This window comes from Polypterus senegalus, chromosome 10 (genome assembly GCF_016835505.1).
Source record: "Polypterus senegalus isolate Bchr_013 chromosome 10, ASM1683550v1, whole genome shotgun sequence".
NCBI lineage: Eukaryota > Metazoa > Chordata > Cladistia > Polypteriformes > Polypteridae > Polypterus > Polypterus senegalus.
In genome coordinates this window covers 70,694,524-70,708,855 of record NC_053163.1, presented here as the reverse complement: position 1 = coordinate 70,708,855, position 14,332 = coordinate 70,694,524, and the positions used below count along the sequence as shown (strand labels likewise).

General features: G+C 40.8%; 1 protein-coding gene across 2 annotated transcripts in view; it reads left to right on the top strand.

Moving 5' to 3' along the window:
• Positions 1 to 14,332, top strand: part of LOC120537196 (organic cation transporter protein-like) — a 64,941-nt gene that overhangs the window by 34,388 nt on the left and 16,221 nt on the right. For both annotated transcript variants that reach the window (XM_039765951.1, XM_039765952.1), the window contains 3 exons: positions 1,035 to 1,203; positions 6,484 to 6,622; positions 9,744 to 9,835. In XM_039765951.1, the coding sequence (XP_039621885.1) occupies positions 1,035 to 1,203; positions 6,484 to 6,622; positions 9,744 to 9,835 (400 nt within the window). The remainder of the gene's footprint in view (positions 1 to 1,034; positions 1,204 to 6,483; positions 6,623 to 9,743; positions 9,836 to 14,332) is intronic.

Genomic DNA, 14,332 nt, shown 5'->3' with positions numbered 1-14,332 from the left:
GCGAGATTTGTGCCATTCACACAAAAGAAAGGGAACTTAGGTGCTGTTTGGAAGAGTTTTAACATATTAATTATGTGTGTGCCTGCCTGTCATTTGCTATTTAAATAAATCTCTAGTGAAAAAAAAAATGCAAGTATGATATAGTCAGCTAGAATAAGGTGCATGCTAGGTAATGTTACTTTGCCCCGGCTGACTTTCCATTCAGTCAGGAAATCTGCACGATGGTGTGTTTTAATGCGTCTTCATGTGGAAAATACACAGAATATCACGTACAAAAAAAAATGCACTGCACTCCTCCACGGTGCTGTGAACGAGAGGTATAACTAGAATTGATGTTAGTGGTGTGTTACAGAGTATATACTTTACGCAGCTGCAGAAAAGAGCACACGTAACCATGAAAGTGTGAATGAGACAGGGGGCTACTGGATATTCCTTGTTTTCCAACAAGAAAAAAAAACCTAAATCCCCTAAACAAATTCTTTACTATGTTTCAATTTTTTCAACTGCATAATCTCCTGTAAACTGTATGCAAATCAAAACTTACCTGGTTACTTGGTATTTAACGTCTAAAATTTTTTATGTCAAGTGAAAGTGTTCATGGGAGTTACAGGGATCTTGATCAAATTTTGGGGGTGTCATTAGATACTGCATGTTGCTGCCGGTGGCACCAATTCTGATGTTCACTTATCTATTGATTAACTTTAGTGTCCACAAAATGTTATCTGTTCGGACCTAAATATGTCACGTATTTTGATGAGTGCAGATATGGACTTTGAAATGAGTGTACAATCCATGTATACTCTACTTGGGTTACTGATGATTATCTTTAGTCACTGAAACTAGTTTTGGACAAATAATGTTAATAATTACAGGTAAAGTGTCCTAACAAGAAAGTAAAAACTGGTAGTCTGGTGAAGAACTAAAGGCATTCAAATTAGCTTTGGCCTAAACAGAATAAACCCCCTGGTGTCCCTGGTGGTCCAACAAAAGACATGAAATAGATCTCAATAATAAACTTTCCTTATTTCTTACAGGCATGGAGTTTGTGGGAGCAAGTAAACGTCATCTGATTGGACTGATAATTGGCATATGTTTTATCGTGGGCCACATTACTTTGACTGGAATGGCATACGTGGTTAGAGAATGGCGAAAGCTGCAGCTGTTCATTGCTGTGCCTCCACTTGGGTGCCTTATTTACTGCTGGTAGGTTTATCTTGAACTTCAATATATTTTCAGAACAATGTAGAAATTGCACAAATACCAAAGTAACACAGTTTTCATTTTATACACTGAATATTGTAAGATAAAAAATGTATTTTGTAAAAGTGTTAATTTTAACATTTTGTAATCCCTATGAGATCAGGACAGTACAGAATAGCACAGAGAAGATGGTAGTCCGGCAAGAGACCTGCAGAGCTGAGGAAGAGCACCATACTGGCACTGGTCAAAGTCCTGCATGTGTTTGTGGTGGGTGGTACTCCATGTATATGTGCCAAGTGCTCTGGAAGGGCAACAGGCAGGTGTGCCAATGCAATAGTATCGTGAATTCAAGGTGGGATATGCAAAGTTTCTCAAGGCAGGTGAACCAGCAATTGGCAGGAATACTTGAACCTCTGGTCAGTAAGAGGATGAAGCCAGGAAAGGTTGGCAACAAGCTACAAGACCATCTTGGCCATACCTGCCTTCAGTGGGTCATGTAACTGGGCTTAGTCCCCCAAAAGTATTGTTACTTGTTGGACTTTTTGGGACTTTATCGTGCCATGCAACACCATTTATTTCAGATGTCGTGCTTACCATTTCGGTAGGAAGGACTTCCACTTGATAAATGAAGGGATTAAGTTACTTGATAGAAAGAAGAGATCCTACTCTTTAGGGATAGCTGAAGGTTCAAATGTGCAGGATCACCAAAAGCCACAAGAGGGAGTTGTACCCTGATGTTGGAATCACCCTGGAGGTGATTTATAGCCTTGGCAGGTAACAGGGTATAAAACTAAATCAGACAGAAGGATGATGGACAGTTAAATCTTCCTTCAGAAAGATGCTGTTGGACAAAGGTTTCAAGGGAATGAGGAAGAGGTTAAAAGAGAAAGATCAGGAAAATGAGAGCAACACATAGAGATAGAAAGTTGGCATATTTAGTAGATGGGCACGTGGACCAGAGGGAAGCAACACTCATATAAGGAAGCAGAGGGCAGTAATAGGGCTTTTGTGTTTATTTCTTCAGGCATTTCTGCATTTTGAATTTTTTTAATACATACACCAGTTTTGTTTGTATTTGGCATCTCCTTGGAGTTATTCGGAGTGTGGAATACACTGCTGCTATGCTAATCTTCATTAAAAAAGTATCTTTTTAACTTTGTACTAGTTTGTAAAAAAATCTAATTGATACTTAAATAGCCACAAGGAAGAGGAGGAATGAATTGTGGCAATGCTGCATATCGAATGTTAAGTGAAAGGCCTTAAAATGGAACCTTGCTTGATGTGGGTGAAAAGCTATCACAGTTATATTCTTTATTAGGTCACATTCACCAGCCATTAGTTTTATTTTGTTTATATTTTTTTTGTTCATATGCTTTCTTTTATTTATTTATTTATTTATTTTTTTGCAAAACCAGTCAGGTATACATGGTTGTAGCTTCAAACATTCCCTCAGTACCAATTACTATGAATGCCACCTTGGTCCCCAGAGTGCACAGGTCTTGGTGTGTTTAGTCTGCGACAGCTTATAAAGAGGTAGGACCACTAATCATAAGGTAGGCAGTCAAGATTTGTGCATTTGTTGAACAAATTTCGCTATTGGTGTTTTTCATTATGTTACAAAGCAGTTGTTAGTGTGCTGTTTAAATTCTTTGCTCATTTTGTTGGTTGCATTATTTGCTTTGCTCATAGGATCTAGTTATGCTAGGCAAGCACTTATTTTCATTATTTAATTAGGGGACGTGTGGTCTTGCCAGCTCTTCTGCAGTTGTGGATTAGATATTTCTGTGTTACTGTGAGTGAACAGGGACTCAACAAGGTACAACACTATTGCTCTCTCTCATTATTAGGGAATCCATTCCCGGGAATTCGGGAATCCTGCATGTCATTCCCGGGCGCCTGGGGATGACATAGTGCACGGGCATCTCACATGTGAATGGTTTTAGAACGACCGACACTTATTTTTAATAAAAGTACTGCAATATGTTGACACCAATAAGACTAACCTTATCTAAAAGCAGTTCATGCTGTCATACAAGTACATGTATCTAGTTAGTTGAGGTAATAAGAGCGTAGAAAGCACGTGTCCAGCGTGCAGAGTAAGCCAGCCGCTGAGAAAGCATGCTCTGCCTCCACTGAAGTAGGCAGCACAGTCATCAGATACTGATACACTTGTTCTAAACAACACCCGCGCTTGCCATTGCTCTGAAACACTGCCATTTCAGCTTTTACTGATGCATCCAGTTTCTTGTCATCATTTTGTGATGGGAAGTTTTTTGGCACAGATAATGCGGATGCAACACTCATTGCAATTTCAAGTTGCTGTTCAAAGCTGTTGTCTGACAGACGTCAATGAAGTCTGCCCTGTCCCGGCATTCGTGAGCTGCAGAGTGCAGACTCCTCCCAGTCCACTGTGCTCAGTCTTAGTGGGAGCCGGGAGACTGACTGCTGCTGGTCTGTTGTTGACTAAATTAAATAGAGGAAAAAAAGACAAAATTGTTAGTGACAGCGCCATCTCGCTCCATGGAGTGGTATTGCATACCTGTGTTGAGCCGATAAGATGATCCACAGACATGCATGTGTGACATAGGAGAAAGCATAACAGCCCTGAATAACACTTCTGAAAATTTTACATGAAGCTGTAAATGTCAGTGAACAAATAAAATGTGTAAAAGAATGGTATGCAAAATGTGTATTATTGTAGAAGAAAGCAAAACTAGAATCATTTTAGTTGTAACAAGAAAACCCCAGAGACATTGGGAAGGTTTGGGCCAGCCACCCGTATAATATTTCCCGGGTGCAAAATCTGTCCAAATACAAAGACATGTTCACACAATCGAGTCCAAAACAGAACTGAATATCATCTTAAGATGGCGGCTTTTAAACCCTCGCAGGGGAAGTGATGTCATCAGGCCCAGAACCGGAAGTGGCTGCCTCAGAAACAGGCGGAATTTCCTGAGAATGGTCTGCAAGGAATTAAAAGAGAGAATTAGCGCACTTTGCCACCCCCTGGTCCAGCATGGAACTACATTTATTCAGGCCCTTAGGTTGTCCCCTAAACACATGTGTGTGACAGGACCCCACCCCCAAGCGCCAAACCCCAACCCAGACCCATCAGGTCAGGCGTCCTGCACCAAAAGTTTGTGAACATGAGAGAGAGCATCGGCGTTGGTGTGGAGAGAGCCCTTCTGATGAACGAGCGAGAACTTACAGTATAAGGCTGCAGTTCAAGGCACCACCTAGTGACACAAGGGTTGGACTCCTTGTGTAGGGCCATCTACTGTAAAGGTGCATGGTCCGTAACAAGTGTGAACTCCTGACCCAGGAGGTAGTACCTCAACTGTGTAATCGCCCACTTGATCGCAAGAGCCTCTCTTTCCATTGCCACATACCTGGTCTCCCGATCCAGCAGTTTCCGTCTCAGGAACATGATGGGGTGTTCAGTACCATTGATGATTTGGCTCAGCACTGCTCCTAGGCCTGTGTCCGAAGCATCTGTCTGGAGAATGAAAGGAAGGGCAAAGTTAGGTGCTTTCAAAACAGGTGCTGGCGTCAGTGCCATTTTAAGTCACTGAATGCAGCTTCTGTCACATACCACAGTGTTGGGGGCCCTCTTCTTTGTTAAATTTGTTAAATTACTCAATAAGAGAGATGTTGCTACCGGAATCAAATATTGCTTTTACTTTGAATCCATTCAGAATTACCACTCCTGTATGAGGCATTGACAGGGGGTTTGAAAGCACGCACAATCCACCTCCCCCTCTCCACTCGCATCCTGCCTCAACCCCAAATGAGTGGCGCACCCGCGGCTCCGGGCACTCTGGCGCAAACTCTGACTTGTGTCGAGGGAGCAGTCTAGTAGGGATGTAATCTCCATGGCGTCCGGTAAAGGACCGTTCTGCTCTCTTAGACTGTAAGGCCATCCAGCTGGTTTCTACGAGCAAGATGAGCTCATCCATAGTGCATTCCCCCAAGACCGGCCAGAGAATTAGCACACTTCGCCACCCCTTGGTCTGGCATGGAACTACATTTATTCAGGCCCTTTGGTTTTCCCCTAAACACGGGTGTGTGACACAGTCATACAGACTGTATTTAGTTGGGTACAAAATTCATGCCTGCACTATATTTGTTTAATTGCTTTTTTTTTTAAATAAGCCTTTGTACTCAAAAATCTATCAAAGGATCAGGAAATTCTTTTATCTATATACACATGAAAAACTGTGACATTTTTGTTACTTCTTTATTACAATAAACGGCTCAGGTATATTATTCAAAATAAAGAAACAAGCCACCTTCTTTACTATTTGGAAGGTGAAGCACTCAGAGGGATTTAACCACTCTGCCACCTTCTCCCAAAGAGCATCCACCTGCTCTTGGGTAGATCTCTCCGCATCTAGTTTCCAGGTCTGCAATAACCTCACCTGCTGGTCTGGGGAATCCCCACGTTTCTCAGGGACCTTGGCCCTGGCGGGGAGGACAGCCCTCTTGCCTGAAAAGGCATAATAAATCCCTGTCGCTTCCCCCACAGAGACCAGCCCACTTCTGTGTGTCCCGTAGACGCTCTCCCTATGCAATTTATGTGGCCTGGAACTAGACAAAGGGAGCGGAGTCTGCAGCGGGTCTTTCCAAAGTCCGGGACAAACTCCCCCCCCACTCGGAAACTAGGCCCCGGTACTCTCCCACCTGTTCATAATTCAGGTCCGATCCTGTTTTCTTTTGGGAAATTTCCATCCTGCTGACTATGCCACTGTAATAAGAAAACCCCAGAGACACTGGGAAGGTTTTGGGTAGCCATCCATATAATATTTCTCGTTTGCAAAATCTGTGCAAATACAAAGACATGTTCACACAATTGAATCCAAAACAGAACTGAGTATCATCTTAAGATGGCAGCTTTTAAACCCTTGCAGGGGAAGTGATGTTATCAGGACTGGAACCAGAAGAGACGTCGTTGGCTGCCCCAGAAAAGGGCGGGATTTCTCGAGAATGGTCTTCAAGGAATTGAAAGAGAGAATTCATGCACTTCGTCACCCCTTGGTCTGGCGTGGAACTACATTTATTTAGGCCCTTATGATGTCCGCTAACTCTCAGACTGTAAGGCCATCCGGCTGGTTTCTACGAGCGAGACAAGTACTCAAAAATCTATCATCAAAGGATCAGAAAATTCTTTTATCTATATGCACATGAAAAATTGTGACATTTTTGTTACTTCTTTATTACAATAAATTATTATTAATGACGTAGCCCATCTGCATTAATTTCTGACCTCCATTGTTTCCTTTGCAGGTTCATCCCAGAATCTCCAAGATGGTTAATTCTGAAGAACAGAACTGTAGAGGCAGAAAAGATCATCAGGAAAGTGTCTCACATTAACAAAGTTGGGTTGCCTAAGACTATCATCCTCATAACTGATTCAAAGAACAAGGCACGTATAATAGTCTGAAGCTTATTAAAATTTTTAAAGATTTGTTAGGTATACATTAATTGTCTAAAAAAATTCTGAAAACAGTGAAAAGAACAAATCAGCTTTTTGCGACAGACAAGTAAACTGACTTGATGGGCAGAGTATTTTAAAAAATGAAATCATTTTGTCTTCTGTCACAATGTTTGCAGTAGGCAGGTGCGTCAACGACAACAATACTTATTTATATTAAACATTTTCATACAAACGATGTAGTTCAAAGTGTTTTACAGAATGAAGAAAGAGAAAAAAAGACAAAATATAAAAATAAAATTATGCAATACTAATTAACATTGAATAAAAGTAAGGTCCGATGGCCAAGGAGGACAAAAAAAAAACAAAAAAACTCCAGACGGCTGGAGAAAAAAAATAAAATCTGCAGAGGTTCCAAGCCACGAGACCACCCAGCCCCATCTAGGCATTCTACCTAACATAAATGATCTCAATCAGTCCTCATGGTTTTTAGGCTTCACATGGAAGAACTTAATGATGATGGTCATGTGGAGCTCTGGCCTTCAATCCATCAATGTAGGTCAACAAGGTCATCAGCAGTGTTCTGCATGATGGATAGTCCAAGGAGTCCATTTTTTTCTGTTTCTGCTTGTTCACTGCTCTTCATTTTAATGAACATGAGTCCCTTACTTTTTACCTATCTAGCTTAACAATGAAATAGCAGCCATGCTGGAGGGATTTGTGCCTTTGTAAAATATTTTGAAAGTTACTTTTAAACTTTCACAGTTTTGCCTTCTGGCTATTTTAACTGCAGGCCACCAACACCCAGTGGCATGTTTGTATTCAAATGTTCTGAATTCATGTCACAAGTAAGGCAGCATGGCAGGCACATCAAATAGTCAGTGTCCCAGCTTTGATCCTTGCTCCAGGTTGTTGTGTGTTTGTCTGATCTTCCCATGTGGTGTTCATCCAGATATGTTGCTTTTAATTCCACAGTCCCAAAGACTTGCTGGTTGGGTTTGTTGGTGGGTGTCAGGTTGGCAGAATACCAGCATAGGTGTGTATTTAAGTGGGCCCTGCAGTGGACATTGGCATTCTGTCTTGAGGGGCTTCCTGCTTTCCACTCAATGCTGCCAGGATAGGATAAAGCAAGCCTGAGAATTTTATATGTTGTTACAATTTTCTTGGATTATAACTCAATTAAATAATGATGTTAATTTTGTTTTGAGCACTTTTGGCTTTTTTTTTGAAGAATTCGGATAGTTATTATCTTGGACATCCTTGTGCTATCTTTCAAGTTAAACGTTATTTCCTATCATGATAGAAATGTTTTGTATCTTACTTAGTTCTTTGGGGGGGGGGCTTGTGGCCCTAAATGCATTCTCAGCATCGCTGGGCACCAAGAAGGATAGACCACTGAAAACACAGCCAGTCCATCACAGAGTCTGCTCAGAACATCTCACTTTTCTGGTGTGGCCATTGCTAAGGATAAGGCAACCTGGCCAACTATCCGAGCACAGAAAACTACTTCCAGCGTCTCTGTGTTATGTGTTTTTTGTCTTTTACTGCAGATCCAAAATCACACTACAGTAGAGTCTCGCTTATCCAACATAAACGGGCCAGCAGAACGTCAGATAAGCAAAAATTTCGGATTAATGGGAGGTGTTAAGAAAAAGCCTATTAAGCGTCAAACTATGTTATAATTTTACACATTACGAACCTAATAATCATGTTTTACAACAAAACAACAGAATAAATTAACTGAAAACATGAGCCTACAGTTACAGAATTGTCTGAAGTTAAATACAGTATGTACTGTACTTTAAATCATCACAGGACTGAACGTTTTAAGACATTTTTGTTCGTAGTCTGCTTTCCTGACGAGTCCCGTTTCATCACTGCCAAGTCTCGCCATCTTTGCAGCCTCATTATGTCGATTCCTTTAGCTTGTTCTTGTTGCTCAATGTAATTAACTGCAGTTTCTAGAGCCTTAACTCCGTCACTCATATAGTCAACTTTCGTACGAGCGTATACAGTTTACTACAGCATCGTGACTGCGTGTGTGTGTGTGCTGTGACGCGTGAGTCCCTGTCTTGCACCCAAAAACACGAAGCTGAGTCTCAGTACTTTAGCGACACCAGCTTTATTCAGCTTGAAACAGGAACACCGCGGTTATTTATTGTAGCGGGATCTGCCATTCCCCTATGCACAGACACAGCAGTCAGGCAGGTTCGGAGCCAGGTTTGTGGCCAAGTAACACTGTGCCCTGCGCATTTATAATTTTCTTTGTTCCTTGTATCACCCATCGACGGCAGGCGCTTATGGCATGTCCACAATCTTTTCGGATTTGCTTTTATGGCGAACTGCTACAGCGCTGGGAGACTGCGATTGCTTTGGTAGGCTCTTCCGCGTGTCATCCCGTTGGGTGGAATCCCACAAGAGTTTAGAAACTCACTCACACCAGCCATGAGTCTCTTCCATAGGTAATGTGCAGGTTAATTTTCTTTATGTATTTTTACTTTATATTTTGTATTAATCATTTTTATATGAATAGTTTTGGGTTGTGGAATGAATCACCCGAGTTTCCATTATTTCTTATGGGGAAATTCGCATTGATATACTGTATGAGTGTTTTGGACTGCGAGCACGTTTCCGGAACGAATTATGCTCGCAAACCGAGGTTCCACTGTAATTAGCTGTGGTAGAGTTGGGAGCAACAAAAAATAGACTACGCTCATGCTCGCAACTTGTAGTTCTTGTTGCGTTTTTGCGGCGGGACGTCGGATAATACGGAATGTCGGATAACCCAAGGTAGGATAAGCGAGACTCTACTGTACTTATTTTTAATCATCTTATTTTTATTCTTAGTAACTCTTTCTTTCACTGTTGCAGGTACAGGTACAGGTAAGGGTCCCAATGCAAAGAGTCCACTCTGCAGCATTAACAACACCCGACCCGATTTAAGTTGTTCGTGCGTAGACTTTGAATATTTTATCTTTATCATTGTTATGTAATAGAAAAAAAGAACAGATAATAAAACTTTGTCGAGCTGTGCACCATTTTGAAGAGTGATTTGGGGTATACGTTTATAACACACAATCAGATTCTTTTACTCTTTTCTCTCTTAATTTAGAGCAAAACCGTGATACTCAGGAAGCACACACTTCTAGACTTACTGAAAACTCCCAATCTGAGAAGAAACACCTTGACTGTGTTTATAAGCTGGTATGTAATACAACCGACCATTCAAATATCACTTCAGAGATGAAAGTACTCTGGAGTTTATTATAATAATTTTGACATGTTTGCTACATGCTTTTATTTTCATGTTTTTTTTGGTTCATGATTTGAGTTTATCACTCGTAATAAGAATGGAATCTTTTATGAAAAAGTCCTGCAGAGCACCTTTGTGGATCCTGCATGAAGTGATGGTCCCTTTCTGCTTACAAATTTTTATTATGTTTTTACACTGCTTTGTTGAAAACATTGCAATGAGTACAGAGACTTAAAGGATAAGCTCAGTATTTTTTTATTTTTTTATTTCTTCACATTCATGGTAAATATGCATGCAAAATTCTGTTCTCAATATATATGTTAACATCACATTTGGTGGCTCCAGAACATGTGACATCACACACATATAACTGGCTGGCTGTCCTGGCGATGGATGGCTCTGCCCAAAAGCTTTCATCTTGCACTTATCTGCACAATCTCGCAACTGTTTCCATTACCATTAAGTTACAAAATTTGTCTGACCATTTTAGAATATCAGTGCCATAAGTTCCATTGATACTAAAACAGATGGTTTCATGTTGTATAATACTGTACATAAAGAATGTACAAATGTATTTGGTTTATAAATTATTAGTTTGCCAGAGAGGATGCTTTAAATATAAATTGCCCCGTGCATTCGTTAGTTAAATTGCCTTAAGGGTCCAGTAAATTCTTTTGTCAATTAGTTCTTTTATCATTCATTGTCGTTCGTTTAAGCAAAGTTAAAGCTTAATAAAGGCAGTCTACAGGACAGCAGCTGTTGGGAGGCGTGGCAAACACCTCCAAAACAACAACAGCAATATTTATTTCTATACCACATTTTCATACAAAGGATGTAACTTTATGAAATGTTAGCGAAAGTTGGAGGAAAAAACAAAAATTAGAATTAGAGAAGGATAAGAATGAATGAATGACATACTAAAAAATAGTTAATAAATAAATAATAAATTAATTAATAAATACTTACAAAACATCGATCAGCATGGTAGCTCAGTGGTAGCGCTGCTACCTCACAGTAAGGATGGATGAATTTTCTGTATTTGTGTATATTGAAAAAATATAATTGAAACCATTTAATTTTATATCCTTTTTTACATATTATTTTTGTTTGACAATGAAGTTCTTTCTTGCCTCATATCTGATGACACATAGTTAATGGATTTTACATTAATCTGTATCATCAGTAAAAACTGCAGTGCTTCATACTGTAAGCTTATTAAAATGATAATCTGATTTCTGCAATGCTTTTGAAATTCAGTTAAACATCACTTCACTTCTGCTCTATAGCCGAATGCTGTCAAATAAACATGCTGTATATACTGTATATATATATATATATACACATATATATACATATATATATACATACATATATATACATATATATATACATACATATATATACATATATATGTATATATACATACATATATATACATATATATCTATGTGTATATATATATATACACATATATATATGCATTGGAGGCTTGTGCCTCCTCCAGACCGCGAGGGGGTGTCCGCCCTGGTTATGTTGGGGGCCTCAGGTAGAGGGGTTGGAAGCCCAGCCCGGTAGGGACCCGTGGCCGCCACCACCAGGCGGCGCCCCGGTGCCTTGATATCCCTGGAGCCCAGCACTTCCGTCACACCAGGAAGTGCTGGGGGGAAGATGACAGGACGGCTTCTGGGTGCGCAGCCGGCACTTCCGCCACACTGGGGCGTGTCTGCGGAGGAGTGCCGGGAAGCAGCTGGAGCCCATCCGGGTTCCTATTTAAGGGGGCAGCCTCCCTCCAGTCGATGACAAGAGTCAGGTGGAAGAGTGGCAACGTCTGAAGAAGGGAGGAGGTGGTAAGAAGAAGAGAGAGAGAGAGATAGAGAGGAGAAAGAGAAGGCATTGGAGTGGCCTGGACTGAGGGGTATTGGGGATTAGTGAGCTGAATTGTAAAGAAAGATGAAAAATAAACGTGTGTTTGTGGGTGACATTAACGTGTCTGCCTGTCTGTGTCTGGGGCAAGGTTCACAATATACACATATACAGTGGAACTTCGGTATACGTCCTTAATCCGTTCCAGACCCTTTGACTTATACCAAACAGGACGTATATCAAACAAATTTTTCCCATAAGAAATAATGGGAAAATGATTAATTCGTTCCCATGAAAAAAAAATCCTATTGCTATTGGCATATTATACATTGATGGGGTTGTATAAAATAATTTAAACACTGCTTAATACTAAAATACATAAATACAAAAGCAATTAGATGAAATAAATGAAAATTTTACCTCACTTTACTTTTTAATATCATCTTTGTTTTTCACAATCGTAGATACCGTCGTTCTCGGTACACGGTATGTAACAGCCATGTACCGGATACGCATGCCACCTTCATGCTTTTCAACAATCAATTCAAATTTACATGAAAAAAACACAAAATCACGTTGTGACGATGCAGGTTTGCTGTATACTCCAATCTGCTGCCGGGGAGCCCTTGAATCCTACACCGTCGGTAATGTGCCTCACTGCTAACCTCATCGGTAACAACAAAGCAAGGGGATGGTGAAAAAGTGCAAAGTGCTTTTATTAAAACAATTAACAAAATGAGGTTTTCAAATTAAAGTGCAGTCTCCAAAGTTCCAATAAATCTATACTAATAAAAGGCAAAGCCCTCACTCACTCACTCACTCACTCACTCACTCACTCATCACTAATTCTCCAACTTCCCGTGTAGGTAGAAGGCTGAAATTTGGCAGGCTCATTCCTTACAGCTTACTTACAAAAGTTGGGCAGGTTTCATTTCGAAATTCTACGCCTAATGGTCATAACTGGAAGGTATTTTTCTCCATTAACTGTAATGGAGTTGAGCTGGAATGACATGGGGGGGGCGGAGTTTCGTGTGACATCATCACGCCTCCACGTAATCACGTGAACTGACTGTCAACGCAGTGCGTAGAAAACCAGGAAGACCTCCAAAAAGCGCTTAAGAAAACATGCATTATATAATTGAGAAGGCAGCGAAACAATAAGAAGCGGCGAAAGTGACATATACTACCATATTCATGAGCATTGCTGCCTCGGAAAGAAAGCAAGGTGTAAACCTAAACTTTAAATTAAGTTCATAGACAGGCTTCCGCTGGCGTTTCACATGCCCACAGGTAATGCGGGATACAAGTTTAATGAGAGGACGCAGGATATAAGCGAGAGTTTTGATCACTTTGTAACTAAGTTAAAATTGTAGGTGAAGGGGTGTGCTTATGCAAATTCGAGACTGTGTTTGTGGGGATTGACAGTTAAGGCGGGTGGGGAGTCACGTCATCATCTCCCTCCCATTCATCTCATTTCGCTCTGAGCTGAGCTCCGCTAACGCCGTCTTCGAAGCAACTTGTCAGACTGCCACCAAATACTCACAGAAAAATCCACAAGTTAATACACACGCTGTCTCTAGAGTTTCTCCACACTGAATCCTCCAGGCACTACTTACAAAAGGTTACATTGACAATGTGTTACGTTATTTTTAAAATCTTTCCTTTTCTTAGCACAAGCACAGCTGAGAAGCTTCATGCATGTGCTCCATAACGCGTTAAAAATAATGCATTTAATCACACTTTGCATTACAAGCAAAGGGGAGCTTTTGTCAATGCATGATTTCCTGGTACACCGATTACATTGATCAGCGCATCCCGATTCATTTTACCCTCGCACCACCTTAGTTTGAGAAGAAGTATGAAAAATATGAGGTTAACACAGAAAAACAGATCACCAATTCAAGCTTTATGAATAATCGATTCGCCATCAATAATTGTTTTGGTAAAGCCATCCTCCTTTCCATTTTATAATTTTTCCGCCACTAGCCATGATTAAATGAGCGGTAAAAAGTAAGAGCAAAGCGAGGGTGACTTATTTAGGCAGGCATATATATGACAGCAACACTCATGACAATGTCAATCATGTTACGTTATTATTAAAATGTTTCCTTTTCTTTTTCATTACTTCTTTAACACACTACTTCTCCGCTGCGAGGGGCGGGTATTTTGATATATATATAATATATGAATGACCTCCAAAGAGCGCTGAGACTTTTGATATCATGAGCGTGTCTGCAAAACTGGGGTCTCCTGCCCAGCAAAAGTCGAGCAGCCAGCGCGCGTGCATAGCTGTGCCGGCCTTTGAGGCGCTGACTGCGCTTCTGCCTTAAGTCAAAGTGAGCACTTTTAATTTTTTCATCCTCCCCTGCGCTATAGCCCAGACAAGTGCAAACACGGACCCCTTTTCTACACCACGCAAAATAATATTAAGGCGATTCACACTTTCTTTTGCACGTATACGATTATGAGGTCCTCACCTCGGATTATGAAGACACGCACACGAGTGGAGGACTGACAGTGCCATCACAGCCGATTAATGGCGGGGCGTCTCACCAGTCTACACAAGACCCACCACGACTGTCCCC